Source organism: Chelonia mydas, chromosome 9 (assembly GCF_015237465.2).
Source record: "Chelonia mydas isolate rCheMyd1 chromosome 9, rCheMyd1.pri.v2, whole genome shotgun sequence".
Lineage (NCBI taxonomy): Eukaryota > Metazoa > Chordata > Testudines > Cheloniidae > Chelonia > Chelonia mydas.
Genome location: NC_057855.1, coordinates 15,298,471 through 15,324,094, shown reverse-complemented (window position 1 = coordinate 15,324,094; position 25,624 = coordinate 15,298,471). Strand labels below are relative to the sequence as shown.

Genomic DNA, 25,624 nt, shown 5'->3' with positions numbered 1-25,624 from the left:
ATTTTCCAAAGATTCAGCTGCTAGTTGGTACTCTTCCTCTCCCCTTTCATGCTTAAAGATTATCAAGAGCAAAGTAAAAACTAGAATTTTGTAATTAATTACATTGGGATTATAGTTAACTATTTAATGCATGTTATGTAACGGTGTGCATACATTTTGTGGATGGATTCCACTAATTTCTGGCTGGATACCAGCATCTTAACCAGTGCCTCATTACAACTCTTTTGGCATAATAAAGCTGATATTCAGTACTACCGAACTGCTTCTTTAATCAACTTGAAGTACTCCTTCCATTTATAAAAAGAAAAGGAGGACTTGTGGCACCTTAGAGACTAACAAATTTATTTGAGCATAAGCTTTCGTGAGCTACAGCTCACTTCATCAGATGCATTCACTGGATTCCACTGAATGCATCCAATGAAGTGAATTCCACTGAATGCATCCGATGAAGTGAGCTGTAGCTCACGAAAGCTTATGCTCAAATAAATTTGTTAGTCTCTAAGGTGCCACAAGTCCTACTTTTCTTTTTGCGAATACAGACTAACACGGCTGCTACTCTGAAACTTTCCATTCATAGTATTCTGTAGCATTAAAATAATTTATCAGGTATCTGAGCATTAACTGATAACACAGTTTAAGTTTGTGAGGGCGGTGTGTTTGAATACTCGTATTAAAGTATAATTTAAAACAGTCGATTTTTAAAAAACATTTCTTGTCTGTGGAGCTACATAATTGTTCCAGGTTTGCCATGTTTGGTACCATTTTGTTTGTGGGAGAAAGGGCTTTTGAATGATATGCAACTCAACCTATTTCTGATGACATATTAATAAAATTTCCACCAACTGGCGAGGCAGTGAGTCCCCCCCGACTCTCCACAGAGGATGACACTATTGAAATTATGATTCTGTAGATTTTTACAAATCAAGTGACCCCCCTCACTGTCTATCATTAATTTGTCCATGGAATTTCACATGCTCCCAGATTAATATACAATCTCCACCTTTGTGTGTGAGACGGGGGAGGCAGAACTGTAGCTCATATTCACAATGATATCTAAAAACTTCATTATGGGTTTTCATATATTTCATTCCCTTTCACTAAATTGGACTAATTTACCAGCTTTAGGGGGAAGAAAGGGAGGGAATCTCCTGTGAAATACTGTATTACTTCTTTCTTCCAAGAAACATTTTTGAATGAAAACGGACCTTCTTTAATATGGTCTTATTAGTGAATGAGAAACCTCTTCATAATATCTGTTTCTTGTGGTGGTGGTGGAATCATTTTTCTCATTGAAACACAAACATGTTTCAAATATCACATGTTTAGATGCAAAAATGTTGTAAAGAGTGATGTTCTGGGACCAGAAAATAGCCCTGAATGAAATCAGTGGTTTTTTTACCAGCTAAATTGGCACATCTGGGTCAGAGCACTGATTTAACTCCCTTTTCTCTCCACTCTGAACCCCTGAAATTTATGCACTCCCTATCAGCTCCTGGCACAAGAAGATTTCTGGAATACGGGCAGGCAGAGAGGAAGGAGGGAGTTAGGTTGGAGTACAAGGAGGTTGGCCTGTGTATTCTTCTGCCCCAGCAATTCTGTGTATCTGGAGTGGTCTATAGGGGCCATTGCAATGAGAATGCATGGTAACCTAGCTTTGTAGCTCCCAGCAGTCCCACACTAATGGCTGTGCAAACTCTTTGCTCTTGCCAGAGCAGAGATGAATTCGGCCTATTACCACTTTGACCTTCATTCAGTTAAAAACGTTAAATTGTGACTCAAAATTTTTAAAAAAGATTTATTCAATAAGCTGCATTTCCCAACCTTGTAATAAATTTTTTTTGGTGGGGAGAGATTTTATATCCATAATACTGAAGCAACAAATGTTTAAAACAAAAACTCCTCAATCCATTCAAGGCTGTACTGTTAAGCCAGGTAACTGAGTTCTTAAATCTTAACATAGAAGGTCAAGTACAAAGACATGCAAATATTTAGTTAGGTTTTCAACTTATAGTTGTTAAGATGAAGTCAAGAGCATTCCTTAAATATTGGCAAAGAGGATGCATTCCCGCCTTCCCGTTTGCTTTCTACAGATTCCAGACTTCTAGTCATAGCTGACTTTCTGTTATTTAGAGTGGTAATCCCTCTGGGAACGTCATTGTTTGGGAGACCCATATCAATGTAATTATTCCACGATAACTGCACCCGTGAAAACCTTGCCAAGCTGAGTGAATGATACAAACAAGTTCTCTTGAAAGGAAAGTGTTTGTTTCCTCTTGGCTGAAAATGAGCAAGCCAAAGAAGTATAAACCCCTGAGTCGACACTGCTATTCTTATACATCTTAAAAACCTTGTCAATAACCCACATACTTCCCCTCCACCCCCCTATTTCCCCATGTTAAGTATCCTCACACCTTCTTGTCAACTGTCTACATGGGTCATCTTGATTATCACTACAAAAGTTTTTTTTTCTCCTGGTGATAATAGCCCATCTTAATTAATTAGCCTTTTACTCCATCTTTTCATGTTCTCTGTATGTGTATTGTGGCAAAGTGCCAGCACTACTATGATGGGTCTCGTGCTTTCTCTTCTTGGGGGGGTTCAGGGCACCGTTTCTTGCCCCTGAACTGGGGTATTAACTGCCCCACTAGTGTCGTAGAGGAAGGGAGTGGAGAGGGAGGGACCTGGGCCCGCCCGCTACTCCGGGTCCCAGCTCAAGGGCCCTAGGGATAGCACTAAACCACTTGAACTAGCGGTTCCTTCCCCTGGGCTACTTCCCTCTCCTGCCCTTTCAGCTTGTGGGGCTTCCTGCCCTCCCTCTGCACAAACCAGGTGTCTCTTTACCAAGGGTCTTGGTCTTCTTAGCCCACTGCAGCACTTCTCCAAACTCTCCTCTGCTTTCCTCCAAACTGCTCTCTGCTCCAACACCAATCCACTCTGCTTCAACTCCTTCTGTCTGATTGGAGTAGGGGGGTTTTATCAGGTGAATGGATTCAGGTGCTTTAATTAATCTATAGCAAACCTTCTTCCCTCTACAGGAAATAAGGCTCCCTTCTAACACTCTCCTGCTGCTCTCTGGCCCTGCTGTATCACAGTGTGTGTGTGTGTGTGTATATATATATATATATATATTCTTACTATATGTTCCATTCTATGCATCGGATGAAGTGGGCTGTGGCCCACGAAAGCGTATGCTCAAATAAATTTGTTAGTCTCTAAGGTGCCACAAGTACTCCTGTTCTTTTTGCGGATACAGACTAACATGGCTGCTACTCTGAAACCTTAATTTACTATATTTACATTTTGTAAACAGTTAATTCTTTAATGTTCTCTGTACTGAAGAGAACTTTAGGCATTTAGTCAAATTCTGTTGTTGCATCGTGCTATGCCATTAGATTAGCGAGGTTTGCATGTCCAGGGCCATAGAAAAATGAGTCTGTATGTTTGGTACTTATGTTTATTTTGTAGAATATAGTGATATCACAGCATAGAAGCAAGTTTTTAAACACTGTTTGTTTTTAAAGGTATTAAAATGGGAAGTGTAGTTCCAAACTAGACCATAGAGAAAGCTGTTCATTGAGGTTCCTGTGAGTACCAAATGGGAGCTAATACTTGTCACTACTCAAGTCTGAAATTAGCATTTGTACATATGCAAATTGAGGGACAGGTTGCTGCTGGCATAATAACGGATGGATAGCAAGATGAAGAGAAGGTAGAGGTGTGATGACTCTAAACTGTACTTCCAGGTTTAGATCATAACTCAGGTTTCCCAGAATGTAGATTACAGTGCACCACTTCCTGGAATCAGGGCTGCGCTCTCTCCTGTATGGGCAGTGACACACTAATTTCTGTGATCACTTTTTGATTTATTTGTGCTTACATCGTGCTTGTCACCTAATGGTCTCAACATGAAGTACCAATGATGATGTGAGCCTCACGGTTTAATATTTCTGTGAAGTATGTAGATATTATTACCCATTTTACTGGTGGGTAAACTGTGATCCAGAGAGATGATTCACTCAAGGCCCCACTGAGTTGGTGGTAAAGCCAGGAATAGAACCCATTAGTCCTGGCACCTCAGTTCTTTGCTCCAATTATTAGTCATTCCTAGGGCCAAAAAGGTGTTGGCTTGCCAGTTGGCTTTAGTTTTAGTTGCATAGTTTAGCTATGCAGTGTTTCTTGCTGTGGGTGGATGAGTACCAAATAACCATTGTTACCTAATTATCTTCTAATGAAAATATGTGTCAAAATTATAAGTTTTTGTTTTTAAGTATCTTCTTGGTAGTGTCTGCTGCTGTCCTACACAACATCTGACAGTACAATCGTGTTGGTATTGCCATGGTAATGTAATAATTATATTATAAATAATAATTCGAGCATGTCTTGTTTTGTTAATATCACAAAAAACTGGTATTAGTGTGATTATAGTCATCTTTCACAGAGGATGTGATCAAAGCAAAACTTCTGTAAATGAAAGCATTCTGTGTGACATGCCACTAATTTAACACCCACAACAAAAAGCATTGCATCATTGACACATGTTGTTTTGTTGTCTTGAGGTTGCAATGGCAAAAGCATGTGTCCTTGTGGTGGTTACAGCATATCCAGCGTTTAGTGGCTTCGTGTCCCCCTGCCAACAAATGATCTATATTAGCATCAGGCACTTAATACAGTAATACATATGGTACATAGCTATCTGGAATATAAGCATTAAAATGGACATTACTTAACACATAATCAATATTGGCCATAAAAATCAAGCTGCCCCCATCTTGGTTTCTGTTAGAGTGCATTAAATTCCTCACAACCTAAAAATCCTGATTAAACAGATATATTTTGCACCATGTCTGAGATTAAGTGTATGGACCTGCTTGAAAAGTTTGGTTCTAGAGTCATAAACTCCCATTAGGAATTTGGGAATCCCTAGATGTAGGAATAGGCCCTTGAATGTTTCATTTGGCTGCTAATTTGGACAAATCAGTAGGCAACGAAGTGCTTTTATAAAGGTATGGTGCATTGATCATTTTATAATTTTAAATGGAAGTGCATAGTAAGTGGAAGACTACTAATGTATGAAAAGATAATCTATTTATAAACAATTTTGCATGAAAACAGGGTTTTGGGATTTAGCAAAAAAAATCTTGACCTGAAGTTTTTGGGATTTTTTGTGCCAGTCGATGTGTTTGTTGTAATGAGGATTACGATAGCACAAAACCATGCCTTCCAACTGTATCTGTTCTGCAGATAGAGGTACCTCTGTTTCAGGGCCGATGCTATTTGAAAATGTACCTGCTGCAGTGATAGTTTTTTGTGTGTAATATTATAATATAAATCGTTAAAAGAACATTGTAGGCAAAATCAAGCACTAAAAAGTTAGGAAATGCCAGAATTAAGGTTGTACAGGCAGTCTTAGTTCTATCCCTTGAGTACTGAATATGCACTATGATAGTCTTTAATTACATGATGACATACTGTTTGTCTCATTCAGTGCTAGGGGTGGACCATGTTCACTTAGTGAACAGCTATTCAATATTTCGTTTTCTCATGGTTAAACAGGGGGCTCCATGCCTTATTTACTGCACATTATTCAAAACCTGCTATGAATACAGAATTGGTCATTTTCCTATGAGTATTTCTATGGCGCTCATCACTAGTATCTGAGTGCTTCACAAATATTGAGGAAATTATTTTCACAACTGTGAAATGGGGGGGTACCATCCCTATTTTATAGATAGGGAACTGAGGGACAGAGATTTTAAGGTCAAAGGTATCCACTAAGTTTGGGTGCCCAATTTAATATGATCAAGCAAAACTCTTATTGGGTTAAGTTGCAGGTGGGAATCCTCAACACTTCTGCAAATCAGACCCCAGGGCTGCAAATCATGCACGTGCAAAATGAGGAACACACAATTAATTACCACCTGTGAAAAGAGTGGTTTAAGTGACTTGATAGCATCACAAAGGAACTATGTGGCATAGGCGGGTATGGAAGACAATTCTCCTGGGCAACGTTCAACTGTCTTAACCATGAGACCCTCCTTTCTTTTTCTGTGGCTTTGTGACTTGTTCATTAGACACCTTCCAAATTCTGCAACAAATGAGGCAGGGATCCTACAGACAACAACCTCCTTTACTACACAACCCTGGTTAATCGCCAGAACAGGTCCATCCTGTGATCTGAATGAGGAAGGGGTTGATACATTTGCTTTCTATCTAAATGTCTTGGAAAGTCTAAACTGAAATTCATCATGTAATCTGTGTTTGCTGTTGCCATGTCAGTCCCAGGTTATTAGAGAGACAACCTGGATGAGGTAATATCTTGTCTCTCACCAACAGAAGATAGCCCAATACTGTAAAAGATATTACCTCACCCACCTTGTCTTTCTATTCATCATATAGTCAACAGCTTGCTCGTGTCAGGTTACTGAGGAGAATTTGATCATGTGCACAGTGTTTTTGTGGGATAATGGATTTAGTTTAGATGGTTGATTTTCAATATATTTGGGGTTTTTTCCATTTCTTTCAATAGTAATCCTAATTTCTTTAACAGCATTTGCTGTTCTAGTTAACTAATTTTAGACAGATGTTTGTTTCTTGTTTTATGGTCTAAACAGTTGAGATTTACAGACTGTAACCCAGCTGGTGAATTGCCATGGGATTATGCCTATTTTCAATGCTTAAACTTTTGCAACATACTCTTTGCAAGTGTTTATGCAGTGGTGACCGATGAGCCAACCATCAGAAGAGTTTTATTGTAGCAGCTGAACAGAAATCTTTATTCATGTTAAGTAATCATGCAGGTTAGGGCAGCAAAACAGTTAATCTTCATAGCACTTCTTAATACATTTGATATTGCTAGTACCTGTAAAACACACTAATTATCTTATTAGTGCTTATTACAATTGAACATTCCTATGCTCTAGTGGTATCTCCTTAAATTGATGCTTTGGGCAGAAGATAGTTGTGAAGAGTGAATGGGTGGCTGCTTGCAACATTGGAAGGACAGATTAGCAAAATGCTTATGCAATTAATGCATCTACATAAATGCATGTTCACCTGCTATGCTTGCAAAGGTCTGCATTTGCCCATGCAAAGGGGTGTTTTTAACTACAAACCTAACTACACATTTTCAGTGCGGTGTGCACACCATTGAGGGTGCATTGTTTGCACCCGGCTTTAAAGGGACCAGTATAAATATGCTCATGATGCGTGCAAGTGTGTCTATTTGAATGCTGTGGGCCCTTCCAGATTTTCAGGTTATCTCTGCAGTGCATGAGTAGTCTCACTGACTTCAAGGGGCTATTCACATGCCTAAAATTAAATATATGAGTTTGAAGTGTTTGGCCTATATGAGGATAAATTAGTGAGGGTGAGAATAAAAACTAGCATTGGTGAAAATAAAAAATCTCACCAGTGCTGCAGAAAAGGTATATTACTGGGGAAGAATGTGATGACTGAAGAAAAGGTCCAACAGTAGGGGTGTAAAAGGTAAAACCTCTTCATTTGTGGAACTTCTACTATTTCTAAAACATCTGGTCTGATTTCTCCCAGATTGTAAGATCCTATTCTGGATTAACATCTGGTATGCAAAATGTCAGGTGGGATCCATTTGTTGTGGTTATATGTAGATCCACATTGAGCATTTAAACGAGTTTCAACTTCAGTTATGGGTGCAATACAGCCTCTTCATAATAAACATGTCCTATTGTGTTAGTTTTGGACAAAAAATGTTCAGTGAGACTGACCTAATATAATTAATTTCCTGTTACTGTGTACCTTAATTTGTTATTTACATACAACGTGCCTAAAAGTAGAAAATTATATCTGGGACACATATGCATACTTATGTGATAGCATGCTCTTGATTAGGAAAGCTCTTGATTTGTTATGTTAATTATTAAAATATTTCTAAGGATTGGTTACTGCTATTAAAAATATTAGCTCATGTAGTCTTATGCTGCTCCTTAACTACAGATCAGATCCACCTTTGTATAAGCTGCTTGAGCTTCCCATTGTGTACTTGTAGGTCAAGTAGAAAAAGCAGGTCAAGTAATGTATTCTGAAAGACCGGTAGCACAGAGCAAAGAGATCTCATGCACACAGACCAAAAGAATGCACTAAGCACTGTCTCTTTGATATTCTTGGCACCAATTCTAAGTGATTTTGGTCTGATTTTTGGTTGAGACAGTTTCTCTACACATGTTTGACATCAATCAAATCCAGACTCGAGCTTGGGTTTTACTATAGCACCCATCAGTGTAGTATCTGTGTGCTGAACAGGTAAACCAGATCTGCATGTTTAGATATGCAGATAATAATACCTCTAGATATTCATAGAGAAATGGCACTGGAATACTGAAGGCTAACCTTTTTTAAAAATGCTGCTTTTGGTTTAATTATTTTAGAATATACTTTTTGGCAAATGAACTTGAAAATCTTGTTGTTGTTTTTTCACTGCACCGCTCCTAATAAAGGTGGAATTCACACTAATGTGTAGCAAAAGAACCTAGCAAAGTTACAGAGGACTTGGGCAGGCATATTTTGGCAACAACAAAGGTATTTTAATCTGTGTCCAAACCCCACATATGCCTGGACAACTTGAGTAACTGCACTTACAACTCAATTTTTGTATGTTAATTTGAAAAGTTTTTCTTAAGGTTTTATAACTTGGATGGTAGGGGGTAGAATCAGTTTTTGACTTCACCTATGTAAATCCAGGTATAACAAGTGAATGGTATTTAAAATCATGTAAAACTGATGTGAGAAGATAGTGAGGCCTTTGACTTGTCAAAAGCACAATCATCAGCCTTGATGACTGTTTTTGGCACCGACAGCATGATCATCTCATGTTTTATTTTAAGTTATATATTCAAAAACAATAGCAACAACAAAGTTTGGCCTGCATCCTTAGAAATACCCAGATGGCCTTAACCTTGTCCCCATCCCCCACCAAACTGCCATACTATCTACCTAATAAACATGCAGGTCAGATAAAAACATTTTCATAAGACTTTCTACGAAAGAACTCTGTAGAACATACTTGTTTTTAACCTAAAGCTTTGATACATATGTGTGACTCTCTGCCACCCAGTGCCTCTTGTGTGTAAGGTTAAGATACCTTCATCCATCCTTTTTCTGAGGCTACAAACGCTTCCATTGACTTCAGTGGAGCCAGGATTTCACCCTTTGTTTATAAGTCTCAGAGAGGGCAAAACTGAAAGTCCTGTAGATTTCCGAGACATAATCCCCCCAAATTGTCCCAAAATGATCAGTTTTTGAAGAGCCTAAATACATTATTACCACAGCAGACAAATACTTCTTTTTGGGGGGGGGGGATCTAAAGAAAATGCACTTTTGTTTAAATGCTAATTAAAATGTATATGACTAGACACAGTACAAGACAGATTAGATTCTGTGTACGTATTCTCTGCGAGTGTGTTGTATATCCATCCTAAGGGATTACCTGTCTGTCTGTCTGTGTACACAGAGGTGTTCATTATTAAGTCAGCAGTTACCACACTCTAATATTCATTTTTAACCTCAGGAAGCGGGAGATAGTATACCACAGTGCATCAGCCGCTGGTTAATACTGCCTTTGTGTGTCACATCTGTTTATTTATCCAGACGCTTATGTGGCTCCCATCTCTGCATCATTTAAGGACTTTTCAGTGTTGACTGCTGTGTACGTATGTACACAGCATGTGTCTATATATGCATAATGTATGTGTATATGAGGTGATAAGCCATGTGATAAATTCCTTTACTACTTCTGTATTTTGGTAGATTGTATTACTGTATTTATTTTGCACCTTTGAGTGCCTCACCTGTGCTAACACTGATTTATCAGAGTGGATTGTTTCTCATATTCCAACCCTCCTAAGAAGCTTACAAATAGTGGCTCTTTTTTCCCCCTTTAAGCTCCTGCCACCAAAAAGAAGTTTCTCCTTTTTTCTCCTGAACGTGGAATCTAATCCAACGTCTGGAATCAAAAACATTGAGTCCTGGATAAGTGACATTAAGATCTAGTGTCGCGCTAACCAAGATTAGAGACAGAGGGCCTGATTTTTCAACTACCTTACACCTTGTGATGTCATTTACAACTGTGCAGAGAGAGAGCCCAGTGCATAGAAATCACTGCCATTCTGATTTAGTAACATTTTATACCTATTAAGCACAGGGGGGAATGACTCCACAAGAGGCAAGGCAATGGAGAATCAGGTTCAAAAGCTCCAACTCATAAGACCGCTATGATTCATGGCTTTCCAGGAACATATACAGCATCTGATATAGCCCTGATGGTTTGTGAAATATCTCACCTTAAAATTGTGGCCACATGTTGTAGACAAAAGGTATTTGAGATTAATATGATGAAGAGTTAGGATTTTATACAATAGTCTGAATGATTTACACTTTTGATCATGCCACAGCAAGCATGTGCTAACTAACACAGCTTCACTGTGTAGGCAAAGAAAAAAACACTATTGGAACCTGACCAGCAAAGGGGAGCAAGCCCATTCGCCCCAGAGGTGAACAGATGTGTCTGATTCTCCTTTGCAGTGTCCACCTTATAGTAGATGATAGGTTTGTTTGATGATAATGGAGTGTAAAGAGATGACTTGTATTCACGATAGTGAATGTTTTTGCCTGCTTCATTGAGGAAATTGTTCTGGAACAGCTGCTCATCTTTGTGGAAACTCTTGGATTGCTGCCAAGGTCAATGAGACCTGGGTTGCTCTGTTCTCTGAAAAAGTTCTGGTCATTTGTTTTAGAGAAGCAGGTGTATGTCACTGGCCAACATGACCTTTAATTGTCTTCTCCCCATTTTGGTCACACCTTTTGCTTAACAAATGCGTTTCCCGAGATGTGCCCTGTATTCCAAGCAGAGATCATATAAATTTTAGTATGAATGGGAGTGATGCACGGCACTTTTTCTGTTCAAATTATAATCATAAAGCTAAACAAAACTCAGTGGATTTACTTTGCAGGGATTTATGTCAGTGTTTACTGAGCCAATCAATCCATGTAAGTTCACACTCCTCCTAAATTTTGAGTTCCCAGCACCTCTCAATTTCAAAGTGAAACTCAGCTGAAATCAGCAAGTGTCAGGTAATTTCTCCATTAATTTCACTAATTTCAATGTAAAATTGTACGTTGACCCAAATTCTCTCGCTAAATTCATGAAAATCAGTGAAGGTTTCAGTGAATGTGGTCTGAATGTGAAGTTTATTCTGAAGCCAGGTGGGTTCCGAGTCCTAATAATAAGCCAAGGTAAAATGGTTAATGGTATCGCACAACAGAGCCTATGCCCAGATCCTGGAACACACTGTGAATAATATTGTACACTGAATGTTGTTTAGCAATAAAACCAAGACAAGTAATACATTTAGGTGGAACAGTGGAGGAAGGAAGAATAACATAGTGCCATGCTCGTGGGGCCTCATTTGAAAGACTCTGTGTGATTCCACACGAGAAGAAACAAGTTGGCAAATTGCAAAGGCATGGTGCAAAGTAACTGAAATGATCCAAGGCAGAAAAAATTAACTAGAGTTGGCCTCTATACCTTAGAAGAAGAAAAAAGAGTAAACTAGAGAGATTTAATTAAATGTGTGTATATAAAAGGTCCTGCAGGAACAGGAAAGGACCCGATCTCTGCCAAAAATGTCATTGTGTAGTAATTAATTTTAAAAGGAGTCATGGTCTGAGAGCGAGCCTATAAGCAGTTGAGTCAGAATTTCCTGAAACAAGACATCACTTTATACTTGGTGACAGAGGGGGAAATAGAGAGGAGAATTGTCAACCTGCTCATGACAGAACTGGACACATTTTTGAAGAGAGACAGAAGTGGAGAATGTGTTGTTAAGCCACACTTTTAATCTACAATTCATGCATCAGGGCTGTATTATTACATTATAGCATCAAAAAGCAATGACACATTTAGGGTTACAAATAGCATTATTTATGTTGTACAATAGAGGTAAATGCACTTTACAGACAGCACAATATTTTAAAACTTCATCAGGCAGCTGCTTGCCACAGGACTAAACCTACTAGTCAATGGGCAGCGCAGAAGAAAGCGGGGAGAGGAGCACCAGCAAGGAAGGTCCATGGTCAGTAGTTGGTGAGAAGATCAATCCTGCAGCTGTCATCTGCTGAGAGTTTGGGAGGATGCTGGGAATCTTCCCAGGTACTTCCCACAGGGTTGCCATCTTGTAATGGCCTCTGGCTAATATGTGTCTGATAAATTTGAAGCCTCCCTCCCATTGTGGTTATGGGAAGAAGAGAAAGAGTGCACTCTCATACCCTCCCTCACACCTCCCCCAGTCTCCTGGCTGCCTGCTGTGTGTGTGTGTGTGTGTATGTGTGTGTGTGTGTTGGGGTATCTCTGCTACTTAACCACTCCTCCTAGTCTTACATTTTAAAGGGCTCCTCCATTTTGAACAGATCTGGCCATGGCATTTGGGGGCAGGCGTTTGAAAGTCAATGGAGTTACTTTGTATTTACACCTGTGTAACTGGGAGCAGAATTTGGACTATTGTGCTGCAAGAAGAGGTGTCCCACACTCCTCTGGCTTTGGGTTTTGTTACAAACTCAAGACACAGCCCTGGTTTAGTAAACCATTCAAGTGAACCTGGCACCAATATATGGCTGCACATTAAAACAAAGTGAAATTTGGCTCTTTTAGTTAAATTTCACTTTGAATGTTGTGGTTTTGTTCAGAAACTTGAAATAAAACTCATTGCATTCAAACCCTTTAAGGAAATACGGGCATGCACTTGTGACTCGAAACAACAGAATTGGTAGAACTGCAGCTGTTAGTCCCATTTTTCTTAAAATCAATAAATATTTAATTTCCCTAAAAATGACAGTTCCTTTTGTATTTGTTCAATACTCACTAAAGGTGGTTTTATTACAGAGAACAGACTTTAACAACTCCCAGGACATGTCCCCCTTTGGAGACGATTTCTGTCTGTTATACAATACCCCTGGAAGTTGTTTTGATAACAGTGATGAGAGAGAAGAAATAATGTATGCTAAAGTAATTTGGTGAGGCTTGAAATCAAGGCAGCGAAGAAAAGATTTTCTAGCAGCAAATCATTCACCTGTCTGACATTCCTTAAAAACTGTTATCCAAATGACTTTAACAGTTTAAGGGTCATGCCTGAGGTTAAGAGACTGTTTGCATGGTTCACATTTTGATGATAAAACATGATATTTTTATTGAACTGGTAGCGTTACAGTCAACAGCATCTGTTGTACAGGAGTTTGAGTTCTTCTTGCAAGAAGATTGCTGCTCCATATGAGCAACTGGCAGATGTTTTAGTGTAAATGGTTCTAAAGGAAGTGGAGTTAAGTGTGTTTCGGTTAGTTGAAGAGTAGTTAGAGCCTGCTGTGTATTTGCAAGTACTAAAAATGTTCCTTTTTAAATTTAGTTCAGAGCTGGTAGTTCTATGTGATTGGAAATAATCACAGGGCAGCCATTGCATGTTAGACCCCCTCCAGCTATAAGCGGATCCCAATTTGGGGAGGGCTTCAAATGGATGAAATGTTTTTCAGGGTTTATTGCATTAAGCAACATTCACTGAATTCTATATAGCAACTGAATTACTGGTCACTTAAGTGCTAAGTTATGGTCTTTTCAGTTTATGCAGTAATTTTTTTCTAACAGTTGTTCAAGTAAAAATAACCCAGCGAATGACTCATGTTGCAGTATGTACCCGTGACCATTTTAATTACGCCTCTACCCCAATTTAACACGGTCCAATATAATGTGAATTCGGCTATAACGTGGTAAAGCAGCTCTCCGGGGGGTGGAGCACATTATTTCAAAGCACATTATTTCTTCGTACACTCTAATCCCTATAACCGGTAAGGTTTTTTGGCTCCCGAGGACCACGTTATATCGGGGTAGAGGTGTATTTAATTATTTACCCTCATTATTGTGATGTAGGTCAAGTTCCATAAGCAAAATTGACTGTATGTGTGTTAAATGTATCTGATATTATATATATCTATATAAACTATACATTTTTCCTTGCTGAAATACAACCACTTTTGGGGTGAAACGTGGCAGTTGTGTGCAGCCTACAGTGGCTTAGGATAGAAATTGAAAAATATGTTATACAAATGAAACCACATAGACAATTTACATTTTCCCCATAGAATCATAGAATATCAGGGTTGGAAGGGACCCCAGAAGGTCATCTAGTCCAACCCCCTGCTCGAAGCAGGACCAAGTCCCAGTTAAATCATCCCAGCCAGGGCTTTATTCTAATCTAATTATTTATTCCCATCTAATTTATTCCCATCTAATTATCCAAACGGGAGTTCTGATACATGCCTCTCTGAACTGGTCACCACTTCATATTTTTGATGAACTAAAATAAAGCCATTGCAGATGGCAATAATTCCCACAAATTTATTGCTACTTAATGCTAACCATGTTGCTTTTGTTCCATTTCCACTTAAATATATGCAAGATAAAGAGTTCAATATGTGATCTTTAAGGAAAAGAAATGCCAGGATTTATTAGGCTCAAACTATATAAAGGGGAAAGCCTAGATGGATTATCTCTTTTCCTTTATTCTTCATCAGGATTTGTCCTTAGGAAAAAGGATGAACAGCAGGTAAGGTCCCCGGTTGGTCAGGTATGGAAAAGGAAGGGGGCTAGTAGATACAAGAGCACTTTTTCTGTTAATGTCTTGCCCATTGTGTGGACCACATATTTTTGTCCCGAGATCATCTCAGAAGCTGCTTTATCAAATTCTTATTTGTCTGGCAAAATCTTCCAAGTTAATCATATTTCAGAGCTATGTCTATCTGGTGTAACCCCTAATGTCAAAATCGATGGATGAAAAATTATTTAATTTGAGAACCTGAGCCAAATTCAGAAGGGGGATGTAAATGGTACATGCCAGTCAGTTGGTGTAATTTAAATGCAGAGAGAGCAAAAGGAAAATCAGATGTTATAAGGTGTATAGAGACAGGGTTAGTTAAGACTTCGTTGGTTGCTATTCATGCTATAACCTCATCCCTGCACCTTTTGGAGGGTTGGCGGGAGCTTAGATGCATTTACCAATGTGTAACTTGCATCACCATTTGTATCACTTTGTGTTGCAGCTGGTCCATTGACAGATGTCATGTGTTTCTCTGAGGTGTTTAGCGAGAATATCTCAGCAGGGTCAGATCTGGTTATTACTTACACAGGAAATCTCAGAAGAAATATCCAGCTTGCTGTAAAAAGTGGGGCTGGTGATTAGATGACACTGCTGCTGTTGGTGCCATCTTCCCAATGAAACATGAAAACAAGGTCCAGACAATTTTTGGTGATGAGAGATCTTGCAGAACCTTTCTTAACTTTAGGAGGACTCAGTGCCAGCCTCCTGGCCAAATTCCAATTTAGGTAATTACATTCTGCCTATCTACATTCCCCCCTTCATTTGCTATTGGATGCAGTATTCGTAGACTCCTCTTCTAAAATGCTGGGTAGTGCTGAGGTATGCTATTAACTGACTGCTGTGTTGGACCTCAGCGAAGGTGATAATTCATGTATAGAAATATAGGACCAAACTACAGTTTCATTTACTGTGCTGTAACTGGGAGCAGAATTCTCCCATACTCTTCTCAAGTGTATTTGGATATTATAGATTGCTTCACTGTATACACCTTATTAATCTAGCACCACTGGCAGGTGCCACTACAATATTTATTTACCATATCACTTGTAACTGATCTGTAATAAGAATTTACTTAGATAGCATCATACTTTTTCGAAACAATCCAGTAAAAAATCCCTTGAGATTTGGTTGGCACTTTGCTATCAGGACAACTTCTGCTGTTGTTGACAACTTTGCATCTCTATTAATTGCCTTTCCTAATCTTAACTGCGGCTATTTAAACATTGCTTTAAATTGTTGAGTGAACAATTTCTATTTTCCATTTTACCTGGCTACTTTTTAGTTGTGTGGCTCAGTTCATAATAATCTAATACTTATGGCACTTACTTTATTATAGTTGTATTTGATATCTCAAAATGGAGCTAGTACATCTGGGGCTGGGTTTCTGAGTGGAAGTTATAAGGCTCTTGCTTACATAAGTCACATTCCAAGGTTAGTCTGAATTGCTGAGATAAAGAGTTTGGTCCTAGTGTGTTCTTGAAAAGACTCTTTCATATATGTGAAATTTATTATAATTGGAGGCTTTACTTGGGAGCTGTCTAGAACGTGCAGTCCCCATTTCCTTAGATCTCTCAGAGAGGAAAATTCATTCAGTTTAATGATATATAGGAATTGTGGCAGTAATGTGCACTCCTAGGAAGTAATGTGAACTCCTAGGAAGGGGGAGTTCACATTACTGCCTACCTCTATCTTCTTTGCTGGGTGGATAACAGCATAAAGGCTGCATTTTTAGTTCTTTTAAACTGAAAACATTCATTTAATAATTTTAAAAAGTATTTTTAAAAGCTATATGGCAGTGGCATCATCTTGAGTGTATTGGCCCAAGAGAAATTAGCCAGACACTAGAAGTTATTTGAACTGTTCAATTTCAGTTGTTACAGGTTTCTAACGTGGTGATGTTTGTCAGTACAATTTATGTGTGCTTAATTGTGTTTAAAATATATATATATATTTTCTTTTTTCCAACTAGGACCGGCAGAGGTTCCCATGATGTCACCCAATGGATCCATTCCCCCTATACATGTGCCTCCAGGTTATATCTCACAGGTATGTTTCTTCAGCAACATAAATCTAATTTTGATTTTTAAGGTGTACATTTGCATATGAGGGCAATAACCCTGATTCTCAAAAGTCTGGCTAGGATGTTCCTCACTTCCTGTTGGACAGTGTAGTTATGCTGGCAAATGTATAATGCATTTTCACTCAGAGGTGACTACCATTTCCGCAGTAGGTAAAGCAATTCTCTTCTTCCCCCTCTACATCTGTATATATACAAAGTAGTAAAATACCATCTGTACCCATATTCTAGTAATAAAAGCTACACATACACACTGTGTAGACAATAAACTCCTCAAAATATCTCCTATCCAACAAGTTTCAGTTAATGAGTTAGGAAGTGTACGAGCCAAGAGAGAAGTGGGGAGGAGAAGAACCCAGTGCATTTATACTGCCTGCAAAAGGTATTATTGCTCATCATTGTCATCACACCAGGAAATAATGCAGAATAACTAATGCATATTGTTTTTTAAAAGGCTGTGAATTGTCTCCTATTTTTTAATTTATAAAAAAGGCAAAAAAAAAAAAAAAAAAAAAAGCAAGTGTGTTAAGAAAAATGTCATGTTTTAGGGTATAATCTTCTTGGTCTCTTAAAAACAGTAATTGTTATTCTATATAAGACATCCACATAAGATTATTAAAAATCTGTTTTCTTTGCGTCTTCTGCAAACTTGTATGAGTTTTCAAGTAAAGAGGTTGGACAAGATAGCCTGATTCTGGTTGTGATACAATAAACCTGATCCTATCGCCATTTCAGTGACTTATAGGACTTTGTCAGGTAAAAGTCCCACTGAAGTGTACACATACCTTTAATGTTTAAATATTTTAAATTACATGAATTTTTAAAATAATTCAAGATTTTCTTTGGTTATTTAATATCAAATCTTTTTGTATTTTTAATAGGAATAGACTGGATTTTGTCTTTTTTTCCCCTCCAGTAAACAATGTATGGGTTGAGTTTAAATGGAATCTGTAATAGCCATATGTGTTTGAAAGACTGTCGATGGGATTACATTTACATCCCACAAAATACTGTAGTCATTTGGTGGGATTTTAATTTTCAAGTACAGAGACAAAATGTCATAAATGCAGGGGAAGTGATTACCAATATGTTATTGCAAAGGACCTCATGAAAAATTTGATTGTAGGCTGGTCTAAGGCCTAGCAGATAGTACACTATGCTTTTCTGTGGCAGAGTTCTAGCTTCCTCACAATTCCTTAGGCTTTCTGGGGCCAGCAGTGCTGGAGATGGGTTTTAGGGCACCATGTGAATCATTTTCTATGGGGCCACCAGGTTTGTTGGAGTTTCTGATGCAAGCACCGATGATGTAAAGGGTTACATAAGTGCTGACCTCCATGTGAGGGAGAGTGTGTTGGTGCGTATGAATCCATATGCAAGATCATAACCTTTGAGAAAGCATCTGTTCCTTTTTTATGCAGGCTCTCCGTTTGGGGATCTTCTTAAATCCTGGCTGCTCTTGAGCGTTCAGGTAGCAGCTGTGGCTAAGAGCCATTGATTTTGTTTTCTTCTCTGCACACTGAGAAATGACCTTGCTTCATGCAACCGAACTCTAGTCACCTTGAGATTATCTCGTATAGTATGCATAACAGTGATGATACTCCTTAAAGCCATTCATGAGCTGAAGTTGGTGCTGAATATTGCTGGCCGCTGAGCGTCATACAGAGAATACATTACACTGATACTCCATAGTCCACTCTGGTTTCTGATTGGCTTCCAAGTGGAATGAAAAGGGGTAACTGATTTGAGACCTGACTACCTGAGAGGTCACCTCTTTTCCATTGTGGTACCATTGGAGGTGTCCTTTGTTTTCAGTGGGCGGGAGCTGGAGGCAGGGCTTTTTCCATGAGGGAGTTTTGACTCTGGACCTTGCTGCCCTTTTCATTTGGTCCAACAGAGCCCAAAGTTGTTAATACTTAGGGCACACTTCAGAACTCATCATTTTTCTAAGGGCATTGTTTGGAGATGTGGGTGATTAGATGTGGGTATTTATATTTATATCTATATCTCTTTCTTTCTTTCTGTCTTTCTTTCTGTCTTTCTTTCTTTCTGCATTTTAAGTATTATAAAAATACCGTGGGCCATTGTGAAGGGTACTTTACAGAAATCTGAGGGGAATCTTTTCAGACACAAATGGGAATTGGGTACCTAAATGCCATTTAAAAATCTTGTAATTTAGTGAATAAAATAAAAAATTTGCTCTGAGCACTGGTGGACAGTACTGGAAAAAATACAAGATTATAATAATTAAAATGGTTTTATTAAAAAATAAAACAGATTTGCTTATTTTCTCTTTGAATTTGTTTTCTCCTCTTTTTAACACCTTTTAGTACTAAACTCCTCCTTTTCACTCATCTTGGTTCAGGCTCTACCAAGATAAATGGCAGTATATTACAGAAGTGTCTCCCAAAAATTGCCTTTGGCAGTAATAATCCACAGATTGTACTTGTTTCTGAACCCAGTGCCACTTCAACTCACAAGCATTTCTGCAGACCACCAGTAATAAACTATACCAAAGAAGCCTTTTAAGTACCTTCTAAAATATATTTTCTTTCTAAGAAAAGCAGCTGGAAATGCATATTGCAAAGTTTTAGGGAAAACTATATACTAATTTTTAAAAGCCTCAGAATGTCCTTTCTGTCATGTGGAAAATGAATATTTTGCCTTACAGATGACTTCATGCTAAATAATAGTTGAAAGAAGATAGCAGTCAAATTGGTTGGTTGATGTTGATGATGTACTAGCTGTGTGTGTGTTGTTCGCTTTTGACTTTGCTCTGTTGTGTTGGTATTTAATAGGGTTTATTGCATGATAATTTGAATTGTGTTCTGTCTCTTTTGGCAGAGCCTGGGCAAGGATATAAAGCAAATAAGTGGGACTCCAAGATGTGAATAAAAATACATTTTATTTTGGTTTTTGTCTGCCCTCAAAGTGTACATCTCAGACTCAGGCAGAAAGCAAATAACCCTGTGGAGAAATAACCATGTCTGTTAAGAGAGAGCCATAAAACTTTTTTCCATTTTGTTATGCCAAGCTTTTGGAGCTGAGTGTATTAGCCTTGAACATTACATTGCCATCCAGTGACTGCAACCCAGGATTAAAATGCTTCATTACCTCTGCAACATTGCAAAAACGTTTGGTAAAAGGGAGCTGGCAGGATGTCTCTCTGCCCTGCAAGACCAAGTCTATTGGCAGTGAACAGTAAAACAGCTGGAGTCTATTTCTAGACTTCAAGGACTACGTGAGTAGTCTTGATTAGGAAGAGGGGTTTGTCTCTGTTATAAAAGTCAAGAAAATGTTTCACGCTGTAAGGTCTTAAGCGGGGGAGAAGAAATCCAGAAAAATAAACATGCACCAACAGCTCTCATCACCCATGTTTTGTTGGTGGGTTTTTTGTTTTTTGTTTTGTTTTGTTTTTTTGGGGGGGGGGGTGTTCTTGTTTTTTTAGCAAGGCACAGTATAGCCAGTCACTTTGTACTGTAGGACATCAACCAGATTCCTTTTCATCTCAGCAAGCCAACTTCTTTGTGATGGGGAAGCTGCTGGGTAAAAGAAGTCAGGGGCTGTAGGATCTACTCCTGGTTTCCACTGATGCTTGCTGTGTGACACTCTGCCTCCATTACCCCCCTCTGCCATATTACAATGACATTTATCCACCTTTGTGAAGCACTTCAGGATCTAAAGATAAGACACTGTCGAAGTGCACACAATATTATTTTTCTCACAGTAAGTGCTATCTTCCCCTTTTATGGTTGTGTATGTATGTAGCTCATCCCTAGCTTGTGTCTGTTTCAGCCTCCTGCTTTATTAATCCTTACCCTCTTCCCTCGATCTGCTGGCAGTGCTCCTACTAATAAAGCCCAATATGCCATCAGCCTTCTTGGCAACAAGAGCACACTGTTGACACATAGAAATGGGCAAATTCAGTCCATACACATGTTTAATATAAACACACAGAAGCATCATTAATATTATTATTATCCATGTCAGGACCTTTCTGTAACGTTCCTCATGAGAGGAGAGAATGAAAGGATCGGGGGACTATTTGCTAACAGACACAGATTGTCTCCCCCAACATGCCCCTTCCAGTCTTCGCAAAGAAATGTACCTTTCTTCTGCTCCATCCATGAAGAGCTGCTCTGTAAATGTCATATATTTTGAGGGGGTTGCACACTACAGTTCTCCTCTCATCTGTAGCTTTTTGGGTGTATTTCTGAAATTTGGTTCAATACAGTACATAGTTTTATTTGCAGGATCTTCATTAAATAATTGGTTTGTGTCATCATATTAAGACATTGGTAATGTCTCAAAACATTGCATAGGAATGGTGTGCACAAACCAAATTAACAATTTTTGGGTGTCCGTGTACTGCTCAGAGCACCAAGCTTTGGATGAAGTATATGAGAACTGAAGTTAAAGCATCCTTGGTCGAGGGAAACTGGCTAGAAATGTCATTATTACTGTTGATTTTACATGGAAGGTGCTCAGATTCATAGAGTTTAAATCCAGAAAGGACCATTAGATCTGACCTCCTATATGTTACATGGATACTACAGCGGTCGGCGCCAGTGTAAAACTCTAACTGCTTGTGTACACTAGAAAGATTTGATGTTTTAAATAGACGGGTATAGGCAGAGTGGGAACTTCTCCCCTCAAGTGTGAACGCAGTTACTGTGTACCGGTATAGCTTCTTCTGGTTCGGAAAGCAAAATAGGCTTGGTATAACAGTGTCCACACTGGTATAGCTGTAGCAGTTTAAAAAAAAAATCACATGCCTATTGAAATAGAATCATAGAAATGTAGGGGTGGAAGGGACCACAGCAGGTCCTGTAGTCCAACACTCCACCCTCCCGCCCCTCCACATGCAGGCATGATTCCGTATAACTAGATCATCTTTGACAGGTTTTTCTCTAGCCTGTTCTTAAAAATCTTCAATGGCAGGCATTCCACAACTTCCTTATTTTGGCCCAAGATCCGCCCTGTTAATATTAATTGAGTTAAGCACCTGGTTACAATTAACTTACTGAAGCAAAAAGGCATTAAACAGTTCAGCCTTCTGTGTGTCATCCATTATTTGCTCTTGTTTCCTCTTAAGTAATAGACCTACATTGTCCTTGGTCTTTTTCTTATTTCTAATTAATGTATAGAACCTCTTCTTATTGCATTTTATGTGCCTTGGGAGTCGTAACTTATTTTGTGCCTTAACCTTTCTGATTTTTGTCCCTCCATGCTTGTGCGATTTATTTGTACTCACATGACAAACAGTATGCATACATTCACAAATTTTTTTAAGTCCCAAAGGGGGCCATTATAATCATCTTAGTGTGACCTTCTGAATAACACAAGCCATACATTTTCACCCAGTAATTTCTGCATGAAGTCTATGACATCCAATCCTGATTTAAAAATTTCAAGTAATGGAAAATATACCACATCCCTAGGTGTGTTGTTCCAACAGCTAGTTACCTTCACTTAAAAAAAAAAAAAAAAAAAAAAAAAGCACCATATTTTCAGTCAAATTGTCTAGCTTCAGCTTCCAGCCATTGGATCTTTTATGTTTTTGCCTGCTAGATTGAAGAGTCCTCTGCTAGCAACTCTTCTCTTTGTGTACGAACACACTGTGATTGAGTCACCTTTTAACTTTCTGTTTGATAAACTAAGCAGATTAATTTTCTTAATTCTCTGTGTAAGGCAGATTTGCCAGATTGCAAATATCCTTACAGTAAATGTTGTAGAGTAATCATAAATATCAACCCCATATACAGTAATTATTTCTTAAGTGCCATAATGATTTACCATGTCACTGAAGCCAATGTGCATATTCCTACTGTCTACTAGCTAAGTTAGACGTCTAGATTTAATAGTGAGTGTTTTTAAGTGATGGATGCCAAGAATCTGGCATTGAAATTGTCAGGACTGGCATGATCTTGGATAAACATGTCTACTAAATCAAAGTGAATAAATAAAAATGTTAAGGCACCCAGTTTCTTGGAGACAAGCTCATTATTCAGTACTTTTTCCTGGCTAAAAATTGATATATGAACTGATTTGCAAATGGGTTCATGAAATGCCCAAAATATCAATTAAAAACCAGACTGTTTAACCCCCATCATAAAGTATTGCACAATCAGCACTTCTTGCTGTGCATCAGAAATTAACCATGTTGATGTAACAATTATTGTTCCAGTTACACTTTCTGAAGTATCATTTATTTTGTGGTGTGTAAGTTAAAGTATACTTTGAATGAAGATGTAAAATGAGTTCTATACAACTAAGATTCAGTCCTTTGTATGGACATAATACAATATATGTGAGCTATATTAAATTCCTTTTAAAAAGTTTATGCAATATCTGTACTTAACGTAGGTTTCAGCTACTTTCTCAATTTTTTCTGTAGGAGAACATGAAAGTTTATGGGTAGAATTAACATCTTTCAATTTTGTTAATTGGTTAAGATATTAATTTAGTGGGGGCAAAAGCAGTGATGAACATACAGAGCAGTTATGTTTTCAGAATAGATTAACAACCACAATTTGATAGAATTGGCATTGTCATAGTGACTTAATGATGACATCAATGTAAAACCAAATGAGAGTAAAATTAAAAACTGTACTGGTGTCAAGAATGTGGCAAGATGATAAGTGGGAGCTCAGTGGGGAGAGAACATTTTATTATGTCAAATGAATGTCCATGCAAATTTCAATGAAAGTTTACCCCACCCAATAATTACACCCCCAAAACAAAACATGAAGGAAACACAGAAATTATGCTGTAATAATGTAATTAAAGATGCATCATGCCAGTTAGACCAGAAGGCATTTAAAAACTAACGATAAATAGCCTTTCTACTAGTTATAATTTCGAAGCAGACTAGATAATGAAGGTTCTAGGTACCAAATGAATACTTTTCAATATGTATAGAATAGGCAGCTGTGAATGTGATGGCACAAGTTATTATCAGCTAGTTGTTGTTTATATTCCAGTAGCACCTAAAGGCCACAGTCAGAGTTGGGACCCATTGTACTAGGCACTGAACACACACATAATAGAAAACAGTCCGTGCCCCAAGGAACTTACAGTCTATAAGGCAATATAGGCAAACAGGTATAGATGAACAAAAACATTTGCTGACTTTCTTTAAATCGCAAAATTTAACTTTCCCTATTCTCTGTGCTATTTAGACAAATGGAGCAAAACTAGATGGGACTAAACCCTTTTTATTTGGGAGGTTTGGATGAAATGGGACCTGGATTTCATCTCCAAGTATGGATTTGCAAAACCAAAATCTGTCAAACATGAATTTTACAAAATCAAAACCACCTGAAGTTTTTTTTTAACTTCTGCTTAGTTATCTACCCTCTGACATATAATATACAGGGTTGTCATTTATTTGTTAAGAACATAATGTCATAAGTAGACATCTGACCTGCACCTGCAAAATTGACAGGTGCATGCTTCACCTGAAAATCCCACATTTGGTCATGAAGAGGATCTTTTGCCCATGTAAACAGAGCATTGGTGTATATGGGCTTGATTTGGAACAGCCGTGTGGCTTGCAGGCACAATTGAATTGCCAACATTTATGAATTTGGAATAAACAAATAAAAGATGTGCTCTGTTCGCTCCTTGATGCAGTCGGTTATAAAACTAGCTGATCCCCTGACCTCTCAAATGTGCTGATATCTCTTAGCTCCATCCAGTGGCAGAAATTCACCTGAAGGTCTTCAAAAGGGTCTTGAGCATTTTTTTTTCAGGATTCATCTTCTAGAAGACAGATCACAGTTTAATTTTCAGTTGTCATTGCACCACAGTCTTTCTGTTCGTTTTGTTTGTCGACATATTTATATATCTCCTTCATCGAAAACACAAAATATATATAAAATCTAATCTAACTTTGCAGATAAGAGCTTGAGCTTGCCTGGTACATTCCAAGCCTTCTTTCAGGCTTGGCCTAATTAAAGCCAAATGATGAAAAGACTTGTTCTGTCTCCGACTAGAATTTTTGGGCTTTAAACGCCAGTCAGGTTAGAACGTGATCTAAGCTTGAGATAAGTAGAGTTGACATTTCATTACAAACTCTTACACAACACAAATAAGTGTTTATTTTAAAATCTGAGCATTTGGACACTCCCCAAATTTCTCTTCAATGTCTTGGCCAGAACTGATACATGGCTGGTGAATAAGGGATATCATGAAAGCTGAAGAGAGCAGAATATAAAAGATCGACAGTCTGAAATTACAAGAATTAAAGTAATCTTATGATCTAAATGAATCCCTGAAGTCCCATTCAGTGTCTGTCTGGAGTTTTATAAATCTCTGAAATCTAAGAATGACAATTTTCAAATTGCTGACCTACATTGTAGGGTTAAAGGTTAATGACCAGATATATCAAACTAAATGCTTTGTATTCTGGTTTATACAGAGTAGCACCTACCAGGTATTATACTGACACTTAGTAATACATAAGAAACTCAAATTCACACCAATGCTTTTGACTCTAATTTTTCCTCTGTAAAAATTTCATTTAAAGGTGGAGGGTCTCCTGTGTGTATTTGTTTGATTAATAGTCTCTCATGTTAACAGTGTGAACCTGACTGAGTCTGTCCTGAATGAACTGTGATAACAACACCTAGATACAAATAGTAGTACTTCCAGGACACTGTGTACTATATGGATAGTCAATGGGGCAGAAGCCCTGGCTTCTTCCCTACATCCTTCCTTTAACTGTGTGGTAGGTGGCAGAACCCTGAAACTGATTTATTGTACAGAAGGTAGTCTGTGTCATTCGTCTCCATTGCTCAATTCCGAGCTCGCTGTGTCTCCCTCCATATGCACCTTCACATGCTGGGATGTAGGCAGCACTCCCTACAAATTTTCC

General features: G+C 38.3%; 1 protein-coding gene across 1 annotated transcript in view; it reads left to right on the top strand.

The window, feature by feature from the left end:
* The window catches only part of FNDC3B (fibronectin type III domain containing 3B), a 354,949-nt gene that overhangs the window by 160,618 nt on the left and 168,707 nt on the right, over window positions 1-25,624 (top strand). Inside the window, exon 4 of the mRNA XM_037908819.2 lies at window positions 16,642-16,718. Coding sequence (XP_037764747.1) covers window positions 16,642-16,718 — 77 coding nt within the window. The remainder of the gene's footprint in view (window positions 1-16,641; window positions 16,719-25,624) is intronic.